Source organism: Chlorocebus sabaeus, chromosome 10, assembly GCF_047675955.1.
Source record: "Chlorocebus sabaeus isolate Y175 chromosome 10, mChlSab1.0.hap1, whole genome shotgun sequence".
Classification (NCBI taxonomy): Eukaryota; Metazoa; Chordata; class Mammalia; order Primates; family Cercopithecidae; genus Chlorocebus; species Chlorocebus sabaeus.
In genome coordinates this window covers 90,401,400-90,429,207 of record NC_132913.1, presented here as the reverse complement: position 1 = coordinate 90,429,207, position 27,808 = coordinate 90,401,400, and the positions used below count along the sequence as shown (strand labels likewise).

General features: G+C 37.5%; 1 protein-coding gene across 1 annotated transcript in view; it reads right to left on the bottom strand.

Moving 5' to 3' along the window:
• Nucleotides 1–1,275: 1,275 nt before the first annotated feature.
• Nucleotides 1,276–27,808, bottom strand: part of CARF (calcium responsive transcription factor) — an 85,053-nt gene continuing 58,520 nt past the window's right edge. The window contains 10 exon segments of the mRNA XM_073019940.1: nt 1,276–2,786; nt 2,788–2,876; nt 4,264–4,633; nt 5,012–5,142; nt 9,660–9,723; nt 12,504–12,666; nt 15,276–15,509; nt 16,941–17,084; nt 19,885–20,005; nt 25,266–25,455. Of these exon segments, the coding sequence (XP_072876041.1) occupies nt 2,757–2,786; nt 2,788–2,876; nt 4,264–4,633; nt 5,012–5,142; nt 9,660–9,723; nt 12,504–12,666; nt 15,276–15,509; nt 16,941–17,084; nt 19,885–20,005; nt 25,266–25,455 (1,536 nt within the window). The 3' untranslated portion in view covers nt 1,276–2,756.

Genomic DNA, 27,808 nt, shown 5'->3' with positions numbered 1-27,808 from the left:
TGTTAGAGAAAGCCAGTATAGATACTGAAAATTTTAGGAGCTTGTATTTAATACTCTATACATTTCAAAATAATTAAACATTTTAAATATGTAAACACAGTTTTCAAAAAGTGATGCTGAGCACCTTTAAACACAATACTGATACACTGTGACTAAACATGCATTTAGATGACAATGGATTTTTAAAATCTCATTTAAAAACCATTTTTAAAGAGCTACTCATTGAAATACTTACATGAAAATATTGATAGCTCCAGTTTCTACCTAAAAACCAAAAGAGTATATAATTAGGGATTTAAACTTTTCTTCATGCTCTTGGTTTTTGTGGGGTTTTGTTTTTTGGTTTATTTGTGGGAAAGTTGCTCTGTAACTTTCTGTCTGATTAAAAACCAGTATCAGAAGAGACATTCACATAGAATGAAGTGAGAAAAATATTATTTTTCTAACTATACCAAAGTTTGAGTCCTCTGGCACGTCTCATCCTCACAGGTAACTGACTAGAATTTGTATATTAACAAGCACTTCTCCTTAGCAGCTCAACATCAAAAAAGAAAGGAATGTCTCCAAAAGACTGAATTCAACTGGTGAAATAGCTAATAATAAACCATTACCACTATTATCACTATTGAGAGGTAAAGATTTATTATTTAGAATCTTGAAAGAAAAGGATTCCATAAAAACTAGAAACAGCAAATGAAAAGAATATTACCTACAGTGCAACACTAAACTATAAATTAATTTGGACTTATTCCTTTTATATACACACAGACTAAGAGAAATCTGGATTTGAGGTAATTAAGAGTTGTGTTTAACTTAGTGTAACATAATCAAATTTGGCAACCTGCCTGTATAAAATGCCAACATCAAATATTTTCAATTCATAGGAAAAAGAAAAGTAATTTTTATTAAAAATCATACATAACTAAATATTAGTTTTGCATTAAAAAGGGTATAAATAATAAACTTTACATTAAATAAAATATAAATCTAAAGAGCAACGAATATTAGAATTCCACCTACCTCTACTATAACAGTACTTTATATTTAGATACATGTCATGTACCTGAAACAAAATCAATTAAGAATGGGAGGCTGGACTTAGAAAAGCCAAAAGTGACTCATATTCATGTAAAGTATTAAGGTTAAATTTGATATTATATTGTGCATGCTTTGAATATTAAACATTGATATCCATTTAAAATCTTTATTTTTAAAATATAAAATATACCCACAAATGGTCTCTGGAGAAACAAAAGCCTTTAGGTTAATTTCCTGAAATTATAGTTGATATTTCTAGTTTACCAATCTTTTTTTTTTTTTTTTTGAGATGGAGTTTCTCTCTTGTTGCCCAGGCTGGAGTGCAATGGCGCGATTTTGGCTCATTGCAACCTCCGCCTCCAGTGTTCAAGCGATTCTCCTGCCTTAGCCTCCCAAGTAGCTGGGATTACAGGCGCCCACCACCACACCTAGTTAATTTTTCTATTTTTAGTAGAAATGGGGTTTCACCGTGTTGGCCAGGCTGGTCTTGAACTCCTGACCTCAGGTGTTCTACCCACCTAGGCCTCCCAAAGTGCTGTGATTACAGGCATGAGCCACCATGTCCAGCCTAGTACCAATCTTTAGACAACAGATGCTTATAATGAATATACTGCTTAGTACTTATTTGGTATTTGAAGTTAATGTACTTACTTAACAAAGAAAATATCCCAGATCAGATTTTTTAAAGTTTTAAATATAAACTAAATTTTAAACTATAAATACTTACCTTAAAATACTAGAAATCCTAATACCCCATCAATTCAGTAAGAGCGCTGGCATAGAAAAATGTAACTACAAATCAAATTACTTTTTAACCAGCGCTGGATCTTCATTACAAAATAAGGGGAAAAAAAAATCCTCTGCTGTCATCAAAGTTTCCCAAATTATCTGTGAACACCAAGGAATTCTATTATTCTTTTTCAATTCTCTCAATTTCTACATCTTTCTACCTATAGTGTTTTACTTCCAATTTAGCACAAAGCCACGCTACATATGTTGATTTCTGTTGCTTATCTGATTAATTCAAGTAAAAATTCTCAGTACTTACCAAGACACTTTAAATTTCTATTAGATAACCATTAATATACTATTGGTTTGTAGTTAAAAGTACAAAAATGAGAAGGGAAGTGGCTAAAATGCAACTGCACAGTCTCCGCAGATATAGCTGCTGGACTTTGTGTTATGATGTAAAACCGAATACTTCATCTTTCTTAATGAGATAGATTATAAACATTTTCTTACCTGTCTGGCAATTAAAAATTTCTTCACAACTTTAAAGAGAGAACAAGTTCCTTCAGAACTTAAAAAAATTCATGATATACATACACACATACAAATATACATTCACACAATGGTGCTGTTGCTGTTGATCTTTTCTGTTTTGTAAGAACCAAAATTGAGTATTTCCAAGGATAAGTTAACTAAACTATTTGTGTCCAGACTGTATTACTGTGGATAAGTTCAAAAGAGCTTTTGAAATACTGGCCTTATTAGATAATCAAAGAGCATAAAAATTATACAAAACAAGAAGAGTAAAACATCTCTTAAGGAAGGTAAAAATATGGAACTGGCAATAAATACATCAGTTTTAAATAAAAGCTTCTCATCAAACTGGTCTTCAGTCCAATTATCTCAATGCCACGCTTTGACTATATTCACCTTCTTTTCTAAGACATCAGAAGTCACCAGAGTTGTAAATTCTGAAAAGCTTCAATAATTTATATAGCAGATAATTTCTTATAGTCCACAATTTTTTTTTGCTTCCACAGACAATGCTGGTTCTTTGGGTTCTTGCTTAACTTGGTTCACAGAAATGGTACTTTCTGGATTTTCTTCAACTTTAAAAACAAACAGAAAAATCCTAAAAGTTAATATATTTCATGACACTGGAAGAGAGGGGAAAATATTTTATATTCTAAAAATAACTTCTGTGAAAACTTTTGTTTTTCAAAGCAAACTGCAAATCTTTTCCCACAAAAGTGCCCAATCCAGAACAATTTGTGTGCAAAGAAGTAACAGATAAAGTAGGAGTTAACAGAGTTTACCTCTATGTTGACAGAGATTAGTAATAAAGTGAAGGTAACAAGGTCTTAGGTTAAACCTAAATGCCCAAGTCTTACTAGTTCCCTTTCAACTCAACATTTACTTTGTAATTCCAAATCTTCCTTTCAGCCAGGTGCAGTGGCTCACTCCTGTAATCCCAGCACTTTGGGAGGCTGAGGTGGGAGGACTGCTTGAGCCCAGGAGTTCGAGACCAGCCTGGGCAACATAGTGAGCCCCCATCTCTTTTAAAAAAAAAAAAAATTAAATAATTTGCCCATTATGATGGCATGTGCCTATGGTCCCAGCTACTTGGGAAGCTGAGGTGGAAAGATCGCTTGAATCAAGGAGATCAAGGCTGCAGTGACCTGTGATTGCATCATTGCACTCCAGCCTGGGTGACACAATGAGACTCTGTCTCAAAACAACAAAAAACCAAAAATGAAAATCTTCCTTTTTTTTTTGAGACGGAGTCTTGCTCTGTAGCCCGGGCTGGACTGCAGTGGCCGGATCTCAGCTCACTGCAAGCTCCGCCTCCCGGGTTTACGCCATTCTCCTGCCTCAGCCTCCGGAGTAGCTGGGACTACAGGCGCCCGCCACCTCGCCCGGCTAGTTTTTTGTATTTTTAGTAGAGACGGGGTTTCACCGTGTTAGCCAGGATGGTCTCGATCTCCTGACCTCGTGATCCGCCCGTCTCGGCCTCCCAAAGTGCTGGGATTACAGGCTTGAGCCACCGCGCCCGGCCGAAAATCTTCCTTTTAACCTTTATATATGCATACTTCATTTCACTTTTCTTTGTGTATGTGTGCATATATCAATTCTTCCATAATAACCTTTGCATGAAAATATTTTTCCTTGTTTAATTTTTTCCTATTTTTTTCATGTACTGTAAAATGATCTTCCTGGTTTCACATTACCACAGATTTTCCATGGAAAATAGGTAAGTAGGGAACAGTAATTTCTATGGCATTAAATAATTAGAAATAAGGAGAAGAAAAAAATTTAAGCTTAAAAGTTCTAAAACTCAGGCTAATGAAATCTCCTCCTTCTCTCTCATAATTTTGCTTCACTTATATAATATCAGAGACCCACTGGGAAGAAATAATAGTTTTATTTATAGTATAATACAGTGTTGATAATCCACAAAGGTTACAACAATAACGTCATAAATTGATTTCAACTTACTAAGAGCTGAGTGGTTGTCTATAATCTGTATTGGAATAGTCTGCACATCTCCCAACAGAATTCGATGAACAGTTCCTTCCAGATTCCCTGTATCCTCAACACCTCCAACTTCTACCAGCTGGTCCATTGCAACTAGATTTTGATCTGGTTCTGGAAGGTTACCCATGGTGGAGGCAGTACTATTGTTTTGGGTTAGGCATGTATCTCTTTGAAGGCTATGACTTTGACCAAGCAGTAGAGAATTATTATTCATTACAGCACTTCCTATTGGATCCAGAAGTCCTGAAGGACTAGAGGATGGCTGGTTATTTACTGATATCAGAGCTGGTGATTCATCAGGAGAGGTGAACCTTGGTTGTAACTGCAAACCCTTTTAAACCAAAAAGAGTTACATCAAAATGTTTGAATTTACTATGTATGATATTCTCATAGGATATACTATTCTTTTGACAAAAAATCCAAACAAATAAAAAGAGTATGGTTACAAATAAATATTAAATGAAGAAAGAAACAAGAATCAAGGGAAAAGTAGTACAACTAAATTTATTGCATTCATAGTCAAACTTTTAAAAAGCATACTGTTTGAGTTATCTTAAATCAAGAAACAAAAAGATCAGGAAATTAACAATGAAAACATATTTGATCATTATTATAATTCTGTAACAATTCTCTAAAATCCCCAGAAGAAGAGGTGAATTGAGGAATAAAGAGAAGGACCTCAAATTTGGATATTTTACTGGATACCTACCTGCAGTTGTGTAAATATTTTGGGCTGAAATGAGGAGAGTGAGGAGAGCAAGTGGGTTGGCTCAGGAGACAAAGAACCCCCTGTCTGATTTGTTTCCACTTTGGTGGTAATTGATTCTCCTGGTGAATTTCCTAAATTATATTAAAGAAACTATTAAAACAAAATAATTTTTATGGTTTCTCTGAAGTCATAAAAATACTTTATTACAACCCTTTCTATCAGAACTAGAATAGGAACTAATTTCAAAGTTTTGCAAAGGACTTCAGTAAGTCATCTAGCCCAAGGGTCCCTGACCCTACCAGTCTGTACCTTGTTAGGAACTGGGCTGCACAGCAGGAGGTGAGCATGGGGCAAGCAAGCCTTACTGTGTGAGCTCTACCTCATGTTAGATCAGCAGAGGCATTAGATTCTAGGATCTAAGTTGCATGCTCCTTATGAGAATCTAATGTCTGATGATCAGAGGTGGAAGAGTTTCATCCCAAAACCATCCCCCCAACTCTCCACCCTGGGTCTGTGTAAAAATTGTGTTCCACAAAACCGGTCCTTGATGCCAAAAAGGCTGGGGACTGCTGATGTAGCCCACTATTTGCAGAACCTGGCAGATAATGAGAATCTCTAAGGGATGTTTAAGAAAATATAGATTCCTAGGTTTTTTTTTTTTTTTTTTTTTTTTGAGACGGAGTCTCGCTCTGTCGCCCAGGCTGGAGTGCAGTGGCCAGATCTCGGCTCACTGCAAGCTCCGCCTCCCGGGTTTACGCCATTCTCCTGCCTCAGCCTCCCGAGTAGCTGGGACTACAGACGCTCGCCACCTCGTCCGGCTATTTTTTTGTAGTTTTTACTAGAGACGGGGTTTCACCGGGTTAGCCAGGATGGTCTTGATCTCCTGACCTCGTGATCCACCCGTCTCAGCCTCCCAAAGCGCTGGGATTACAGGCTTGAGCCACCGCGCCCGGCCAGATTCCTAGGTTTAACCTCCATTAATTTTAATTTGGTAGATCTAGAATGGGATTCTCCCTCCATATCCATAGGAGACTGGTTACAGGACCTCCGCCAGAAATAAAAATCTGCAGATGCTCAGTTCCTGATATAAAATGGCATAGTATTTGCATATAATCTAAGCATATCCTCCCACAAACTTTAAATCCTCTCTGGATTACCTATAATACGCAATACAAGGTAGAAGTCCTCCAATATACTTTAAATCATCTCTAGATTATAAGAAGGAAAAAATATATGTACATGTTTGGTACACATCCAATTAAAAATATATTTTTTATCAGTGGTTTGTTGAAGCCATGGATACAGAACCCATAGATACAGAGGCACAACTATATATACATATTTTTTTACCTTGAAATACACTATATCTGTAACTTGAATCTAGTCTGTTCTCTGTACTGTAATGCTGGACTATACTAAGCTTCTCTAGATGTGTGAAATCTAAGGAGCTTCTCAATTAACATCAAACTTAATTCACCTTTTGTAGCCCTAGTAACTAGGACAATACCTGGAAAAATTGGTCTTTAATGATAACAGCATTAAATTTATTTCAATAACTCATTTTGGTATAAATGAATAAAAATTAAAACTGTTTTCTTAATATCTCAAATTTAAACTAATTGTTGGGAATGTGAATCATTCTCATGTAATTCTTTTATGTTAACTCAAATATATTCATCTCTTTAAGTCAGTGAAGAACTAATTATCAGCCAGGCGAAGTGGTTCACGCTTGTAATCTCAGCTCTTTGGGAGGCCGGGGCAGATGGATAACTTGAGACCAGGAATTTGAGACCAGCCTGGGCAGCATGGTGAAACCCTGTCTCCAGTAAAAATACACAAATTAGCCGGGTGTGGTGGCATGTGCCTGTAGTCCCAGTTACTTGGGGGGCTAAGGTGGGAGGATCGCTGGAGCACGGGAGGCAGAGGGTACAATGAGCCAAGATCGTCCCACTGCACTCAAGCATGGGTGACAGAGTGAAATCCTGTCTCAAAACAGAAAAAGAAAACCTAATTATCAATGAATATTTATTGCTTCCATACTAATTTTAAAATGGTCATAGTATCAGAGAAGAATGGATTTAAGTACTAGCTTTCTGTGTGACCTTCAATATGCTATATAACTCAGTTTCTTTTCTTTCTTTCTTTTTTCTTTTTTCTTTTTTTTTGAGACAGACTCGCTCTGTTGCCCAGGCTGGAGTGCAGTGGCACAATCTCGGCTCATTGCAACTTCTGCCTCCCGGGTTCAAGCGATTCTCTTGCCTCAGCCTCCTGAGTAGCTGGGACTACAGGCGTGTGACACCATGCCCAGCTAATTTTTGTATTTTTTGTAGAGACAGGGTTTCACCATGCTGACCAGGCTAGTCTTGAACTCCTGACCTCAGGTGATCCACCTACCTTGGCTTCCCAAAGTGCTGGGATTACAGGCGTGAGTCACTGCATCCATCCTATAACTCAGTTTCTAAACTTTAGCTTCCTCATCTGTAAAATCAGCTTAAGAGTCCTTTCTCAATGGACCACTGAGAGGACTAAATAGCACTCAAGCATTTCTTGGCTTCTTCATTATTAATGTCCTTTTACTTCACTACTGTAGTCACCCACCACTATCATCATACTCTGGATGATCCTACATCTAACATCTGAAGTTCAAACAGCTCATTCTCTGATCACAACCTCTTATTTTTTTATTTTTATTTTGTTTTCGAGATGGAGTCTTGCTCTGCTATCCAGACTGGAGTGCAGTGGCATGATCTCGGCTCACTGCAACCTCCACCTCCCAGGTTCAAGCGATTCTCCTGCCTCAGCCTCCTGAGTAGCTGGGATTACAGGCATGTGCCACCATGCCCAGCTAATTTTTTATATTTTTAGTAGAGACGAGGTTTCACCATGTTGGCCAGGCTGGTCTCAAACTCCTGACCTCAAATGATCTGCCTACCTTGGCCTTCCAAAGTTCTGAGATTACAGGTGGGAGCCACTGTGCCCAGCTACAATCTCTTATTCTTCCAGAGATTTTGCTCAGGCACTTCACTACAATTGTTCTTCAACCTCATGTGAACCTCCAGTCAATTAATCCCTCAGTTTTCTTCAGATCCATCAACCTCTTTCTTAATAAAATTCTTTCCCTATCCAGCCTACAGTCCTAGGTCTATAATTTCAGTTACTCTTTCACAAGTACCTAAACTCTCTTGCCTCTCTGTCCTTTGGTCATATCCCTCAAGTAAAACCTTAACTCTGCATAAAAATGGCTTTCCTTCCCAATACATGGGAAGCTGAGTGCCACTGAAAAAGAAACTCACTAATTCTACTAATACCAATTCATTATTAACTTTGATTGGACCTTCACCTGTATCTGGCAATGTTTTACTCTCTATCCAGGATAGTTTCTAATTTGCATTTCCCTCAAATCCATGCCACCCTTCTTCAAACCTTTCCTTATCCTTAGCACTCTTACAGAGAAAAGGGAAGCCAACAGAAGTTTCATCTTCCCATCACCATCTTCATCTATCTTTTCAGTTCTCTACTATCTGAAAATACCTTCCCTCAACCCCATTTGCCATTGCAAAATTCCTGAAAAAGTGGCGCACTTTTTAAGGAGTCCCTACTCCTTCCTCATCTCCCATTCACCCTTCAATCACCCCAATATGGCTTCCTCCCAATCCACTCCACTGAAATGGCTCAGATACTCAGCTTTACAAACCTAGTAAGTCCTTTATTCTCTCTCCTGCCCTACCAATGCTCTATTCTTTCACCAGTGTTGCTGAGCTCAGTAAATGCTATCAGTCAGTTGCTCATTATAGAAATTCAGAGGTTTGGTCAGGCGCAGTGGCTCATGCCTGTAATCCCAGCACTTTGGGAGGCCAAGGTGGGTGGATCACCTGAGGTCAGGAGTTTGAGATCAGATTGGCCAGCATGCCAAAACCCCATCTTGACTAAAAATACAAAAATTAGCCAGGTATGGTGGTGTGTGCCTGTGATCCCAGCTACTTGGGAGGCTGAGGCTGGAGAGTCACTTGAACCCAGGAGGCGGAGGTTTCAGTGAGCCGAAGGTTTCAGTGAGCCGAGATTGCACCACTTCACTTCAGCCTGGGTGACAGAGTGACACTCTGTCTCAAAAACAAAAAAAGAAATTCAGAGGTTTAACTTTATATAGGGGGTGAAGTTACAAATGTACTTAAAACAAAAGAGTTTACAATTTGAGTACTAAGAGCAGTTTGCCATGCAGAAGAAAAAAGACATTTCCAGAAGAGAGAACAAATGCAAAAGGGTGGAAATAAGTTTGGAATATTGAAAGGGCATAGCAGTAAGAACACAGGAGAAAAAACAACCATGAAAAATGGACCATAGTTCCCGGATCAGGGCATCTTAGGGTTATGACTACTGGAATTAGCCAGACTTATAGTGAATTAGCTACAGTTAACTGTGCTAGTTATCAGCTTCAAAATTTCAGTCATAAAAAAAGCATTAAAAGCAAAGTATAAGAGGAAATTAAAATAGCAGGAAGTATGTTGATAAACCATAACAAAGCTGCTCCTACGTCTTTGGATCCTGGTTTCCTTATCTATAAAATCTGATTAGATGACATAATATCTTAAGTTCCTTCCAGTTAAACACCATTTGAATTTATATTTTAAACGTATTCAAGAAAACCTACCTTCTGCAAATGTAACCGTCACGGTCTCTTTGAGAATATTCCCACTGTCTGTAGTCCATTGAAGCTGAAATAGAAACATTTATTTCAGTAAAAATAAAGCTCTTATATTGAAAAATATCTTAAGACGTCATTACAACTGTCGTATTTTATTCACAGTATGTGATTTATTCTGCTACTCTTTTCACTTGTTCACATTCTCCAAGCACAAGTATACTTTACTATACAAATATATTAAATTCCTGAGTTTAGATAGCAGGAATTTAGACAAGTATAGATGACAAGGACTACTTCTAACATTTAGATAGTGAATAATTAAGAGTTATTGGGCTGGGTACAGTGGGTCACGCCCATAAGGCTTGGGAAGCCAAGGCTAGAGAAGTGCTTGAGGCCAGGAGTTTGAGATCAGCCTGGGCAACAAAGTGAGACTCAATCTCTACAAAAAATTTAAAAATTAGCTAGGTGTAATGGCTGGTGCCCGTAGCTCCAGCTGACAGGAGTCTAAGGTGGGAGGGCTGCTTGAGTCTTGGAGGTCGTGGCTGCAGTGAGCCGTGATTGTGTGAGCGCACTCTGGCTGGGTGACAGTGAAACTCTATCTTAAAAAAAAAAAAAAGAAAAAAGACAAAGAGTTATAGATTGCAAGAAACAGTTTTGGCTTTTAAAATATCCATATTTTTTCAGATACTGCATTTGGATAACAGAAGTTAGGAGAGCAAAAGATATTGCACCTCAGATTTAATGGCATAATCACTGGCTGTATTGTAATTAGTTGTTTCTGGGTAATTAACATCTTCAGAGTAGGCAAAATTTTCACAGAAATGACTAATATTCAGGGAGAAACTACCATATCAAACTATGAGTTAAGGTCGGGCGCGGTGGCTCATGCCTGTAATCCTAACACTCTGAGAGGCCGAGGAGGGCAAATCACGTGAGGTCAGGAGTTCAAGACCAGCCTGGCCAACATGGTGCAACCCGTCTCTAATAAAAACAAAAAATTAGCTGGGCATGGTGGCTAAAACCTGTAATCCCAGCTACTTGTGAGGCTGAGGCAGGAGAATCGCTTGAACCTGGGAGATGGAGGTTGCAATGAGCCAGGATCATGCCACTGCAATCCAGCCTGAGCAAGAGAGAGAGACTCTGTCTCAAAAAAAATAAAAAATAAAAAAATAAGTATGAGTTCAACTGATATCCATAGATGACATATGGAACCAACATTATCACTTTGGGCAATCAGGTACGAACAACTGGATGGATGGATGGATGGATGGATGGATATTTAGTTATTTATTGAGATGGAGTTTTGCTATTGTCACCCAGGCTGGAGTGTGATGGCATGATCTCGGCTCACTGCAACTTCTGCCTCCCGGATTCAAGTGATTCTCCTGCCTCACTCTCCCGAGTAGCTGGGACTATAGGCACCTGCCACCACGTCCAGCTAATTTTTGTATTTTTGGTAGAAATTTAGTTTCACTGTGTTGGCCAGGCTGGTCTCGAACTCCTGATCTCAGGTGATCCACCTGCCTCAGCCTCCTAAAGTGCTAGGATTATAGGCACGAGCCAACGCACCCGGCCCAAACAACTGTATTTAAATTTGCCCATTTATTAAAAAAAGGGAGAGGAAATATATACATAGTACTCAATAAATGTCTGTTAAATTAGTAAGAATAATTTTTACAGAGAAAATACATGTTGATTTTAAAATAAAGATTAGTGGTTTTCTGTTGTTGTTTTTGAGATGAAGTCTCACTCAGTCTCCCAGGCTGGAGTGCAGTGGTGCTATCTCAGCTTACTGCAACCTCTGCCTCCCAGGTTCAAGCGATTCTCCTACCTCACCCTCCCAAGTAGCTGGGATTACAGACATGCACCACCACACCCAGCTAATTTTTTTTTTGTTTTTTAAGATGGAGTATCACTCTGTTGCCCAGGCTGGAGTAAAGTGGTGTGATCTCGGCTCACTGCAAGCTCTGACTCCCGGGTTCACGCCACTCTCCTGCCTCAGCCTCCCAAGTAGCTGGGACTACAGGCGCCCGCCACCATGCCCAGCTAATTTTTTGTATTTTTAGTAAAGATGTGTTAGCCAGGATGGTCTTGATCTTCTGACCTTGTGATCTGCCCACCTCGGCCTCTCAAAGTGCTGGGATTACAGCCGTGACCCACTGCGCTCGGCCACACCCAGCTAATTTTTGTATTTTTAGTAGAGACGGGGTTTTGCCATGTTGGTCAGGCTGGTCTCGAACTCCTGACCTCAGGTGATCTGCCCGCCTTGGCCTTCCACAGTGCTGGGATTACAGGCACAAGCCACTATGCCTGGGTAGTGTTTTTATTATAGAGTTGAAATTCACTGATTTTTCTTCTTGTGAAAGTAACAAAAAACTTTTAGTCATTTTCTAAACATTCAGAGTATTTACATTTTAAGAAAAAGATGCTATACATATATATATATTTTTGAGATGGAGTCTCGCTGAGTCTCCCAGGCTGGAGTACAGTGGTGCAATCTCAGCTCACTGCAACCTCCACCTCCTGAGTTCAAGTGATTTTCCTGCCTCAGCCTGCCAAGTGGCTAGGATTACAAGCGCCCACCACCAGGCCCAGCTAATCTTTGTATTTTTAGTGGAGATGGGGTTTCACCGTGTTGGCCAGGCTGATCTCAAACTCCTGACCTCAGGCGATCCACCCATCTTGGCCTCCCGAAGTATTGGGATTACAGGCATAAGCTACCACACCTAGGCTATTATATTTTCTTATACTGCAGTTATTCAGATGGCCTAACAGTAGCCATTCTTATTAGACTAAATATTAACAGAAGCTGAGAAACTCTGTAATAAGGAATTATGGTTGTAATCATACCGTTGCCGGAATAATCTCTGAGTTATATACCATATCTCCATTTCTCAAGGATTTCTGTACCTCATGGATGTGATTTTTTATATCATTTACAGTTGGAAAAAAAGATAAATTATGTCTTTCAGGTACCTCATCGGGTTTGAACAGTTCCCTTTCCACAAATTTTCTGTAAAGAATACAAAATGGAATAAAGACATAAACCATTTAGCAATATGCCTTTAGATCCAAAGAGATAAAGGTTCTCTTTCAGTATAAACCTCTATGAAGTATGGTTTATACCTCTGTAAGTAATTTATATTTTCCTACTTAAAATTTTCCCATACAACACAGAATTATTGTAGACTACAGAAACGTAATATTTTCATTGGCAAACATCTAAATATATTAGAGTAAGTTTTGTTATTATTATTTTTTTTGAGATGGAGTCTCGCTCTGTTGCTCAGGCTACAGTGCAGTGGCGTGATCTCGGCTCAACCGCAACCTCTGCCTCTGCCTCCTGGGTTCAAGCGATTCTCCTGCCTCAGCCTCCCGAGTAGCTGGGACTACAGGAGTGTGCCACCACGCCCGACTAATTTTTTGTATTTTTAGTAGAGACCGGGTTTCACTATGTTGGCCAAGCTGGTCTCGATCTCCTGACCTCGCAATCCACCTGCCTTGGCCTCCCAAAGTGCTGGGATTACAGGCATGAGCCACCACGCCTGGCTGAGCTTTGATATTTTTATGAATTTAAAGAAACCACTATTTTCAGTTTAAGTATAATGTTTTTAATGATTACTATGTCAGGCGCTGTATGGAACACTTCACATCAAATATCTCCTTTAACCCTTAATGATCAACGACACAGGTACAATTATCATTCCCACTTTACAGATGATAGAACTGAGTACTGTAGAAGTGAAATAATTTGCCCAAAATCATACACCTACCTAGTAAATAAGAGCTTGGGCCTATACCCAGGTTATGTGCGTAAACATCATGTTACATTGCTTCCAAAAGCATCAATTAACATTATATGAAATATGATGGGCTTGAATTTTACACGGAGACAAAAGAAGATAGAAATAGAAGGCAGCACTGTTATTTAATTGTATTAAAAAATCAATACATAAAAGAAATGATAAAATTTAACATATATATGCTTATTACATTTGGTGGACCAAATCACAGAACTGTATTATACTTCCCTTCTTAAGATTCAGGTTTAGTAAATAGTGAATGGCTTTACCAAATGTTTGCCTTATGCTAATGATGCCCCAATGGAAATAAATATAAAACATCTAAGAAAACTGCTAAATAGAAAAGTCATGTATTAATTAGGAAATAATTCTAGGAATTACAGTAAGTTCTCAGTTAACATCATTATTAGGTTCCTGGAAACTGAGACCTTAAGTGAAAGGACATAACAAAACCAAATTACTTTCTCCAATGCTGTAAGAAAACAACACTGAATCAGGTGCAGTGGCTTGCTCCTGCAATCCCATCTTCTTGGGTGGATCATTTGAGGCCAGGACTTCAAGACTAGCCTGGGCAACATAGCAAGATCCCTGTCTCTTTTACAAAAAAAGTTAAAAAAAAGAGAAAAAAAAGGCATTGAACAGAACGATATTACTCAAGGACATGCTGTATTTCCTTTTGCTTAAAGTAGCAGTTTTCAAGAACCTATTGATGACTTTAAGAGGGGGCTTACTATATTTATTTTGTTATTCAGATCAGATTACACAATAATCAGTAAGAGCAAGGCTAAGTATCAATAAATCATGGTAATGGACACAGGCTATAGAGTTAGGCCTAAATTTCAGTTCTCCCACTGCCTTTTTAAATTTTTTTTTTTTTTTTTGAGATGGAGTCTCGCTCTATTGCCAGGGTAGAGTGCAGTGTCACAATCTCGGCTCGCTGTAACCTCCGCCTCTAGGGTTCAAGCAATTCTCCGGCCTCAGCCTCCCAAGAAGCCGGGACTACAGGCGCGTGCCACCACGCCCAGTTAATTTTTGTATTTTTAGTAGAGATGAGGTTTCACCATGTTGGCCAGGATGGTCTCGATCTCCTGACCTTGTGATCCACCCTCCTTAGCCTCCCAAAGTGCTGGGATTATAGTCATGAGCCACTGCGTGTGGCTCTGCCACTGCCTCTTAAGCCAATTATTTAACCACTCTGAGACTCCAGTTTCTCATGTGTAGAATTCGGATAAATATACCAACTTTATAGTGCTATTGTAAGACTAAATGAGATCATACATGTAAAAAGACTAGCACAGTACCTGGCACACACATAATGAGTAATTATATAATTACTTATATAATTATTTCCTGAGGATCAAAAAACTTAGACCAGAGTACTACAAATAAAATTTCATTAGACAAAGAATTATCCAAATTCTCTTGTTGTAATAAAATTTAACTGCATTTCAAATAGTTTGAAATACGTGTCTTGGCCTAGGTTTTAAAATCTTTGGTTCTACAAAGGTTTTTTCTCTAAAAGTATTTATTAACTAATTCATTTTATACATCATTTAGAAATAGTCCAATTTGCCAAATCCAAATATAGAATGTCTCAAATGAGTAATCAGAATTATAATAAACCATACTACACCATTGCTTGCCAAGCATTTGTTAGAAAACAATCAGTTTATAAATAAGATCTTAATAAAATAATGAACTATATTCCTTATCTACCCTGACAGCATATATTTTGGAAAATATCTCCAATGTTCACTGTATTATTTAAAGCAACAAACAAAACTGAAAAATGTAAAAGAACAATGCTCCTCTATTGTACCTTAGCTGCTTCCTTACTGCATACACTTGTTCTATTCCCTGTGATACTAATTCTTGAATCTTATGGGCTACTTGAGGATGTAAACGTGAGGGTAATGCACAATTCTCATCTCTAACTGCAGTTTCCTCTTCTTCAACAGAAGACACAGGAAAAGGAGAAGGTGACAAAGTGAGGCAGGGAGTCTCTAATTCATGATACTGATGAGCTTGCTGTGTAGGTAACTGTACATACCACCTGGTAAGAGAAAGTATTTAAAATTACTAAAATTTAAATATTAAAATTATTTAATATTATTAGACCAAAGTAGGAATCATAATTACTTAGGTTAATACTCATAAAGAGAAGAATTAATCCTTTAAGAAAAAATTATATATGGTTATTTCATATCAAATAAAATTTAAAATGATCTCTTAACTTCTAAGATCTATTTTATATCCAATTAAATTTAAATATTTGTAAATATTTACAGATTTTCACTGTGGTCCTACAGTTGAGGGAGATAGAGGAATTTTAAGTATATACGAAAACGGCATTTTAAATTTCATGTTAATTGTATTATTTTGGATTCATGGGAAAATTCATATTAAGTACATTTTACCTCAAAATAAAGAGAAGACATTGTAAATCATCATCTTTTGAACTGTGTATTTTCCCATTCATCAAACATTTGCCCCAAATTACACTTCTCTGTTACACCTACCATCCTTCCAATCAAAGCTAGAACCTGTCAAGATTGAACTTTATGGTTGATTCTTCCCTCACAGGAGCTCAACATACTGCCTCTACAGCACTCCCAGCTCCTGCTGGCCAAGTGAGCAAGAGAATTAACTAAAGGTGAATGCAGATCTCTTGGAGAGCCATGCAAAAAAAAAAAAAAAGGACGGTAGGAAAATGAACTAATCTGGTAGGATACTGCTTTAATTGATATTTCTGTATAAAATTCTTACAATGACTGATAACTGCCTACTTAAAAATTGTATGCAATGTTCTTCAAACTGCAGGATCTAATTGTTTTAGTGATATTTTTGACTTTCATTGAAGGATCTAATTATTGACTCAATTTATTTTTCACATACCTAAAAGTTTTTTTAAAGATCACACAAAAACGATATTCCATACACTTAAATCCATTATACAGTAACAAATTATTCACCCGGACTGACACATAAAGGAAAGTAAAAAAGAATGCTAATATTTCTCATTTAAAACCTAAAGCATAAAAGGTGTAAAATGGAATTTTATTTAGGGCTTAGAATTCATTTCTGGCTGCCATAAGTAATCAAAGATTAGTTAAAAAAAAAATGACAGGCAGCTGCAGTTTCTGCTCATAGTAAGTATCTAAAAAAAAGTACTAATATATAATAAAGTATATTAAATATGTCTGTCATTTTGAGAAAAAACTTTTACATAGTATATGGTATACAGAGTATATGCTATACGGTATGGTATAATTCTTTGGTCTGAATTATCTACAACTGGGGGTGAGAAACTCAATGGCTTACACAGTGGCAAATCAATTTAATATCTAGGGAACTATTGATACCTCTATCTTGTAAAACTGTTACTTAATGAAATAATTGGAAAACTATAATTTCCCTTACAAAATAATTATTGGAAATTGAGCTAATTAATTTGTAAAATAAAAGAACTATAAAAATGTCATACCTAAGAACACCACCAGCATCTACCAAGTTCTTCTTTAGCATGTTAAAAGCTTTCTCTTGCTCCATTCTGATAATTTTCTTGTCAATTTTGGGGTCTGTAGGAACTCTATATTCAGGAAACTTCTGTACCTTTTTAATGTAAATCCTTGATACAAGATAAAGAAGAATTTGTTTCATTCTATTATAATCTCAAGAAAATCTATTTTATCAACCAGAAGTGTACTTTAAGCATTCAAGCTTAGAGAAAATTCTATTTATCTGTAAAGTATTCAGAGGCTTATATAAAATATATGCCATATTCCCAGTTGTATTAATACTTAGCAAATTAAAAGTAAACATGATTTGAGGAAAAATATCTAAGTATTTACAGACTTTACCATTTTTTTCCCCTAGATTTGCCTTCTCTTCATTCTCCTGGAAGGCAGAATCTCATGCCTGGATTACTTTTATTTATTTATTTATTTATTTATTTATTTATTTATTTATTTATTTTTGAGATGGAGTTTTGCTCTTGTTGCCCAGGCTGGAGTGCAATGGCATGATCTCAGCTCATTGCAACCTCTGCCTCCTGGATTCAAGCAATTCTCCTGCCTCAGCCTCCCTAGTAGCTGGGATTACAGGCGTATGCCACCACTGCCAGCTAATTTTGTAGTTTTAGTACAGACGGGGTTTTTCTATGTTGGTCAGGTTGGTCTTCACCTCCCGACCTCAGGTGATCTGCCTACCTCGGCCTCCTGAAGTGCTGGGATTACAGGTGTGAGCTGCCATGCCTGGCCCTAGATTACTTTAATAGCCTCCTTCCAGGCCTGTGCCTCCAATCTTTCATTACTTAAATCCACTTGATAATTCAATGTCACAGGTGATTCTCTTGCCTTAGCCTCCCCAGTAGCTGGCATTACAGGCATGTGTCACTAAGCCCGGCTAATTTTTTTTGTATTTTTAGTAGAGACAGGGTTTCACCATGTTGGTCAGGCTGGTCACAAACTCCTCACCTCAAGTGATCCACCCGCCTCAGCCTCCCAGAGTGCTGGGATTATAGGCATGAGCCACCGCACCCGGCCTCTGTAGCTTTAGTTATATGGTTCTCTTAACCTACAATATCACCCCTCTAACTCTCTACCCACCCAAATTCAATTTAAACCTCAACAACCAGTTTAAATTGTACTTTCTTTCCTGCCATGAATTTGTATGGATATATTCCTTCTTTAAATACCTCAATAGGTAGTTAAATCATGTATTTCACACTATATTCTATACTACCATGTTGTCTACTAGTTTTTGTTTCCTGATCCATTCCCTGGGATTAAGTAAAATTTTATTCCTCTTTTGGTTTCCCTCCTTCCCATGGCACCCAATGTAGTTTCTGGGCACAGAGTAGACAGTCAAAAAGTACTTGTAGAACGAAGGAAAATAAAATTATTTCTTCACATGTAGAGGTTTTTTCCCAAGTAATACTTAAAGTTTTTATATTGCTTATATTTAAGAAGTAGTTGATAAAAGTTTCAAGTTAGGCTAAAAGGGGAAAAAAAAAGTAACTGAAAAGTTTGTTTCACAGTCAGGTTTAAATATTCCCTAAAGTTAATATTATAGGATTAAATATAAAAAGCCTTGTAAATGGGCTTTAAAAACTTCTTGAGAATGCTAAGGTATTTATTTTATTTTATTTTATTTTTTTGAGATGGAGTCTTGCTCTGTTGCCCAGGCTGGAGTGCAGTGGCACAGTCTCAGCTCACAGCAACCTCCGTTTCCTGGATTCAACCAATTCTCCTACCTCAGCCTCCTGAGTAGCTGGGATTACAGGGGCCCACCTAATTTTTTATAGTTTTAGTAGAGATGGGGTTTCACCAGTTGGCCAGGTTTGTCTCGAACTCCTAACCTCATGATCCACCTGCCTTGGCCTCCTAAAGTGCTCGGATTACAGGTGTGAGCCACCGTGCTCGGCCAAGAATGCTGAGGTATTAATAACATGAGATGTGATACTAAAAGCATTTCAAAGATCAACTAAGTCCAACCACTACATATTATCTTTTAAATTTTTTATTTTACCGAATAGTTTAAAACACTTTTAATATATTTAAAAAGTCTTAAAATACTTTCAATGTCTAAAAAATTTACATTCATAAAGGACATTGTGAAATCTTTCATTGGTTCACATTTTTCATTCTTACCCAGAGCAATGACTACTCTGTAGTCCTAATCTATCTAGAACTTACTACGTTGGTAAATTGATAAAATCGCTCTAAAAAGTAACTTTGCAATATTTGTCAACATTTTTAAAAGATACAGCCTTTGCCCTAGCAATTTCATTTCTAGGAATTTTTCCTACTGAAACACTTGTAGGAGTGCACAAATATGTACAATATTAATAATTGTAGCTTTGTATAATACTAATAAGGAATACCTTTCACAGCTTACATGAATTAAATAATTCATCCATAAATGGATTATATGGCTATTAAAAATAGTACTTTTATGTACATATATGGAGTCAGCTTTGAGATACACTGAGAATGAAAAAAAGGAAAGTTTATGTCATTACATTAACACTAGTATGTAGCATATCTCTGCAGTAGATAACCACAATAGGCATTCAGATTGAGAATAAATCTATGTGAATTCATATCAAGAAAAAAGGTACACTACTATCTAAGTTTAAGGAAAGAAAATATTAGTGAGCTTTACTGAGATTTTCAACAACATTTATAGGGGTAGAGAAGGAGATCTCTGTTTCTGCCTTTATATGTATCCATATACACAGGATATCTTTGGAAGATGACTCAAAACTAGTAAGAGTTGTTGCTTTAAAGACAGAACAAACGTGCGTAAGAGAAAACTTAGAATCCACTGTATACTTTTCGGTACTGTATAAACCTAATAAAATATGTGTATTAGCTATTCAAAAATAAGTTCTTAATAAAAAACAAATAAAAGAAAATAAAGCTTACCGAGCTGGACAAGTGGCTTTGTAGAGCTGACAAGACCTGCTTTCCTGCTCACTGACTTTTTTTAACTGGAAACCTTTTCTTCTTGGCCCATACTGACACTCCATTACCACAGCTCTACTCCCTGTGGGCCAAAACCAACTATTGATATTAATTCAAGTGTCCATCTATTCTAGACACTAGATTAAAAGTAACTTGGTGGTGGCAATGTCAAAATCTTTCAAGTATACAGCTTTAAGGAAAGAAAACATTAATAAGTCTAAGATATACAAACATATAAATTTAAAAGTTTATTTTAAAATTTACCAAAGGTATCATAATTATGGTAAGAAAATTAGTGAATATCACATTTACTGAATGTCTACTGGCATACAATTTTTTTTTTTCTTTGAGACGGACTCTCACTCTGTCACCCAGGCTGGAGTGCAGTGGCGTGATCTTGGCTCACTGCAACTTCCACCTCCTGGGTTCAAGCAATTCTCCTGCCTCAGCCTCTTGAGTAGCTGGGACTATAGGTGTGTGCCACCACGCCAGGCTAAATTTTGTATTTTTAGTAGAGACAGAGTTTTGCCATGTTGTCCAGGCTGGTTTTGAACTCCTAACCTCAAGGGATCCACCTGTCTCTGAACTCCTAACCTTAAGTAATCCGCCTGCCTTGGCCTCCCAAAGGGCTGTGATTAGAGGCATGAGCCACTGTGCCCCACCTGACATATGGCTTTTATACCACTTTATAAATAGTGAGCAAATGTTACATTTGGTTAATAAATATTAGTATCATTTATATTTTTATTTCCTTTTATAATTATTTTCTTATTTTTATTTGGGCTGTTAATACAGCAGCCTGCCCTAAAATGGCCCCTAGTAATCCATGCCTTCTAGTATTCATGCCCTTGAGTAATCCCCTCCCCTTGAACATGGGCTAGACTTATTAACTTACGTTTAATAAATATGGCAAAAGTGATAGGAAGTTATTTTTGATATTAGGTTATAAAAAGACTGTAACTTCCATTTGGGTACTCTCTCTTACTCTTGCTTGAATTGCTCTCTCTGGATGTAATCAGCTGCCATGTGGTAAGGGAGCTCTGTGGAAAGGCCCACATGGCAAGGAGTAAGGCCTGCTGACAGCCACAAGAGTGAATCTGAAAGTAGATCCTCCCTCAGTCAAGTCGTGAGATGACTGCAGCAGAACCACTTTGCTGAGTCCCCTGACTCACAGAAACTGTGAGATAATTAACATTTGTTGTTTTCAGCCACTAAGTTTGGTATAATTTGTTACACAGCAATAGATAATACAAATAAGTAGATGTGAAAATTATATAACTTGATTTTAAGCTGAGTATCTTACACTACTGTAGGATACAGCAAACTTTTAAAATATAAAATAAAAACACCAGTTACTAACAAAAACGTTGATAAAACTGACATTAAAATATAAAAACTTCTGTTTAGAAGATACCATAAGTAAATATAAAAGTAATAGTGTGAGAAATAGCATTTTATAACATATATAACATAGTAATTCTCCATGTAGAATTACTATGTAAACTACAAACAATCATAAATAATTAATAAACAACCACTCAGAAAAATGGGCAAAGGCTATGAACAGCGAAGTCAGAAAGAAAAAAAAGGTAGTAAATGAACAAAGAAAAAGATGTTCAACTTTACAGGTAAACAGGGAAATGCAAATTAAAACTATAGTAAAATACTATCTCATACTCCTTGGATTGGCAAAAATAAAAACATTTGACAATACTCTAAAACAACTGAATCCACTGATCAATCTGAACACCACAGACAGAGACACACACAGATGGCAATAAGTACACAGCACGGGAGGAGGTATTCTTGCAAAAATCAAATCTGCATTTAATCAAGGCTCTAGACCTGTTTACAGAAAATAGAAGAGATAAAGAAGAAAAACTACATCACACAGATGGAATAAGCAAAACCCAGAATATGGCAAATATTACAGAACAAACTACCTAGAAGAGGAGAGAAATCTTCAAATTAAAAGAAGTTTAAGAGATTTATTAACTAAATGCAGTCTGTGGACGCTGTTTGGATTTGAATTTCAACAACCTTTAAGGGGGGGGAAAAACCTGTGAGTTAAGTGGGAAAATGTAAACACTGAACATTTTATAACATTAAAAAGTTACTATGAATTTTCTTAAGTGTGATAATGGGATTGATATATATATGTGTGTGTGTGTATATATACACACATATATGTATAGACATATGTAAGGAGTCCTTATCTTTTAGAGACATATGCTTTACTATATACCATATACTTCAGTAATTACAGAAGGAATGATATATCTGAAATGTGCTATAAAACCATCTAGGGAATGAGGAATTGTAAGGGGTATGACACAAGATTGACCATACACTGATAGTCGTTGAAGTTGGAAGACAGACACCTGGAGTCAGGGGGTTTCTTATATTATTATCTCTACTTTGATTCACATGTAAAAATTTCCATAATTTAAAGGTTTTTTAAGGCTGGGCAGTGGCTCATGCCTGTAATACCAGCACTTTGGGAGGCTGAGGTGGGCAGATTGCTTGAGTTTAGGAGTTTGAGACTAGCCTAGGCAACATGGCAAAACCTCATCTCCACAAAAAAAATGCAAAAATTAGCTAAGCATAGTGGCATATGCCTGTAGTCCCAACTACTCAGGAGGCTGAGGCAGGAGGATCTCTCGAGCCAAGGAGATTGAGATTGCAGTGAGCTGAGATCGCACCACTGTACTCCAGCCTGGGTGACAGAGTGAGACTCTGTCTCAAAAAAAAAAAAAAAAAGATTTTTAAACACCTGGCAAAGCTAAGTCATGAAGTAAATGTGGGGAAATGAAATTTTCACACAACTGCTGACAGGAGTGAAAATTGGCACAAGTTGTCAAACCCTTATGTACAAATCTGAAATCCAAAAAGCTCAGAAAACAGTTTTTTCAGGACTCACTTGGCTGCAAAACCAGGCCTGAGCTGTGTGAGGTTATTTATAGTCTTTATTTGTTTCTCTTGGTATGACTATCTAAGAAAGAATTAGTGTTTGATTATGTGATGTTGGCTATAGCAGGGGTCTCTAACCTCCAGACTATGGACCACTATCAGTCTGTAGCCTGTTAGGAACCAGGCCGCACAGCAGGAGGTGAGCAGTGGGCAAGCCAGCAACACTTCACCTGTATATACAGCCACTCCCCATCACTTGCATTACCTCCTGAGCCCTGTCTCCTGTCAGATCAGTGGCAGCATTAGATTCTCATAGAAGCACAAACCCTGTTAGGAACTGCACATGCAAGGGATCTAGGTTGCAGGCTCCCTATGAGAATCTAATGCCTGATGATCTGTCACTGTCTTCCATCACCTCCAGCTGGGACCTGCTAGTTGCAGGAAGACAAGCTCAGGGGTCCCACTGTCTCTACATTCTGGTGAGTTGTGTAATTGTTTCATTACATATTACAATGTAGTAATAGAAATAAAGTGCACTATAAATGTAATGTGCTTGAGTCATCCCGAAACCATTCCCCATCCCCCATCCCGGTCCGTGGAAAAACCATCTTCCACAAAACCAGTCCCTGGTGCCAAAAAGATTGGGGACTGCTGGTCTATAGAATACCTGCTAGGAGTATTCCATAATGTTATCACATTACACTAAAAAAATTCAGAATTCTGAAATATATGTGGTCCAAAAAATTTCAAATGGATTCTGGATCTGTATAATCACTTTTGAGAGCAATTTTAAGATAATCTTGTAAAGATGAAATGGGCATAATTCACAACCATAATTCACAATTGTAATTCTAGAAAAACTAATTACAGCTTTTTCATTAGAGTATATATAGTGTGGAGGTTTCACTACAGCATTCTTTGTAATAATGAAAAGTTGGAAACAAACTAAATGATGATCAATAGAAAATTACTGGTTTGGTCATATGCTGCAATATTACACAATGATTAAATTGGATTAACTAGGATTTATAAATATCAATACCAATAGATGTAAAAAAAAAAAGGGTAAGTGAAAAAATTTGCAAAACAATATCTATACTTTACTATTTACACATTTTTTAAAAATCCAAAACAATAAAATATATTATTGTAGATACAATATGTAAGGTAAAGTATAAAAATATAGACTAGAATGATACACATGAAATTCACGTAGTAGTTACCTATGGAGGGTTAAGGAGATTAGACCTAGGATGGGAAAAAGGAAGGCTACAGGATTTCAAGTTCATTTTATTATTTGTTAGTTTTTTTTTTTTTTTTTTTTTAAGACAGGGTCTTACTTTGCCACATAGGCCATGCAGTGGCATGATCATGGTTCACTGCAGCCTCGACCTCCAAGGGTCAAGTGATCCTTCTACCACAGCTTCCCAAATAGCTGGGACTACAGGCCCATGCTACCATGTCCAGGTAATTTATTATTTTTTTTGTAAAGATGAGGTCTCTCTGTTTTGCCCAGGGATTCTCTCAAACTTGTGGGCTCAAGCAATCCTCTTGCTTTGGCCTCCCAAAGTGCTGGGACTATAGGCATGAGCCACCACATTTAAAATAAATAAATAAATAAATAAATAAATATATAAATAAACAAATAACCCAGCTCATTTATTTTTAATGTTGCATTTCTTTTATAGAATACTGATGAAACTCAGGCAGAAGTGGTTACATTTATCTCATCTTCTCTTAAGTATTTCTCATTAACCTCAGAGGTCCAGGACGAAACTGCAACTCTTTCAGCTAAATTAGTGCCCTCATAGTCCTAAAATAAATTGCTTAGTTTTAGATTCTTTGGGGCTTTAACTAGTCTAAGAGATTTGCTTGAAACTACTCCCTTAGTAAACAACTAACCCAGTCTCTGAGAATACTGTATATAACATACCTAATGCTTGAGAACTTTAGTATCAGAATTCTATAACTCCAGATTGTATACAAATTCTATACAGTAGCTCCACAGTTACAAGCTACATAAAATAGACACAAATTTCTCCCACAAAACAAATTAAGAGAGAAGGCTAAAATATTTAATCTGAAGGGGAAAAACACAGCTGATGTATATATTTAAAATAAAATTGCTCTTTTAATATTTTATTAAACAGGTTAACTGAAACTTCGATATTTTATTTTTCAGTATAATATCTGAAAGAAGTCTTACTCATTCTGATATATTAAAATGCAATCTTATAAAGTAATTGATTATATTTACTATAAGTTTTTTCAATTTAATATGCATTTCAATTAGCCTTCAATTAGCATACAATGAATGGTAGCATTCAATTGTCAGCTACCATAATAAAATTGTATCACCTTAGGAAAATCACATTTTCGCAATGGACTACGGCTGCTGCTGAACCTTTTAAAATAAGTCTTTAAAAAAGTACCTGCATTAACAAATGGGATTCCATCATACGGAACATACTGGGATTTCCACATCAAGCGTGTAGCAGGCTTGGCTGGGCTTGGAGACTGACGGGTCCCCCAAACACTCTGTGTTTGCTGCTTGTGAAATGTTAGGATACTCTCTAATTCAGTCTCACTTACACAGTAGCCACGGTATGAATCTCCAATTTTCTGCATGTGGTAGAAATTAAACAAAATTACTAGCAAATACACTTCATTGCATAATAAATATAATGAGATGGTTGTCCAAAATGGAAGACTCATCACCTTGCACAAGAGAATGTCACTTGTGCCCTCAGATTAATGATCTATTACAAACAGTGGGTCTGATTTGAGTTCAACCAGTATCATCAAATGGGTATTTTGCAGGTGTTTGTTAGGGAATATAATGCCAAACTCATTTGCCATACTATCTTTATCAATGTCTTGTTTGAGAGAAAGAATATTTAGAAAAGATAACTTGCAAGAACATATAATGTATATCCATTCTTTCAGATATTTAAAACTCTATCCTGGATCAATCCAGATCAGCATAAAACTAGCCACAAAGTACTCATTCCCTGTGGGGCCTCCTTTACTGAAACTGATTTTTTTTGGTAGAGTCGGGTGGAGAGGAGAAAGGAAAGGGGAGGGAGGGAAGGAGGGAAAGAGGGAAGGAGGGCAGGCGGGAATGCCTGAGATTAATTTTGATAGGATGCCATGCATCTATTAGAAATCCAATGAAAATTGTGAGTGATTGATAAAAGGCTGTAGAAAAATGTGCTCATTATATCAACATTCTTTTTATGAAGATCCCTCTCTGAGGCCGGGCACAGTGGCTCACGCCTGTAATCCCAGCACTTTGGGAGGCGAAGGCAGGCAGACCACCTGAGGTCAAGAGTTCAAAACCATCCTGGCCAATATGGTGAAACCCCATCAGTACGAAAAATACAAAAATTAGCTGGGCGTGGTGGCGCTTGCCTGTAATTCCAGCTACCTGGGAGGCTGAGGCATGAGAATTCCTTGAACCTGGGAGATGGAGGTTGCAGTGAGTTGAGATTGTGCCACTGCACTCCAACCTGGGCAATAGAGTAAGACTCTATTTTTTACAAAAAGAAGATCCGGCCGGGCGTAGTGGCTCACGCCTGTAATCCCAACACTTTGGGAGGCTGAGGCAGGTGGATCACGAGGTCAGGAGATCGAGACCATCTGGGCTAACATGGTGAAACCCCGTTTCTACTAAAAATACAAAAAATTAGCAAGACGTGGTGGCGGGGGCCTGTAGTCCCAGCTACTCGGGAGGCTGAGGTAGGAAAATGGCTTGAACCCAGGAGGCGGAGGTTGCAGTGAGCCGAGTCCACGCCACTGCACTCCAGCCTGGGCAACAGAGCAAGATTCTGTCTCAAAAAATAAATAAATAAATAAAATAAAATAAAATAAAATAAAATAAAATAAGAAAAAAAGAAGATCCTCCTCTGAGAGAAATTTCTGTCTGGTCTTAGTACCAAAAATAGTTAATGGTTTGCTTTTATCTTATGGAAATTAGCATAATTTTTAAATCTGAAAGGCACAGAATTTAGTAACTAAGTTTCCCCTTTTGAAAAGCATATATCGGCCAGGTGCGGTGGCTCAAGCCTGTAATCCCAGCACTTTGGGAGGCCGAGGTGGGTGGATCACGAGGTCAGGAGATCGAGACCATCCTGGCTAACACGGTGAAACCCCGTCTCTACTAAAAATACAAAAAACTAGCCAGGCGTAGTGGTGGGCGCCTGTAGTCCCAGCTACTCAGGGGCTGAGGCGGGAGAATGGCGTGAACCCGGGAGGTGGAGCTTGCAGTGAGCCAAGATCGGGCCACTGCACTCCAGCCTGGGCCACACAGCAAGACTCTGTCTCAAAAAAAAAAAACAAACAAAAAAAAAAAAGAAAAGAAAAGCACATATCTTGATTATAGACAAGTATATGTATACACACAAACACAAATAGTTGGTTAAGACATGTATTTTCTTACTTCCATTTTATGTTCCCATCCTTGTCTGTCTTTACTGTTTAGCTTCCACTTTTAATTTCCACCTTGCTAATATATTTTATGTATTTTTTGTAAGCGCTCTTAAATTTTTTCTAAAACAAGGAAAAGTATAAATAAATAATGTAAATAAATTTATATTATCTATATATAACCATTTGAGTATCCATGTACTAGAGGAGAAACTTTTTCTTTTCTTTTTTTGGTTTTGCTTTTGTTATTGAGATGGAGTTTCACTCTTGTTGCCCAGGTTGGAGTGCAATGGTGCTATCTCAGCTCACTACAACCTCCATCTCCTGGGTTCAGATGATTCTCTTGCCTCAGCCTTCCAAGTAGCTGGGATTACAGGTGTGCACCACCATGCCTATTTTTAGTAGAGATGAGGTTTCGCCATGTTGACCAGGCTGGTCTCGAACTCCTGATCTCAGGTGATCTGCCTGCCTCGGCCTCCCAAAGTGATGGGATTATAGGCATGAGCCACTGCACCCAGCTGAGGAGAAACTTTTTTTTCTATATCAACAG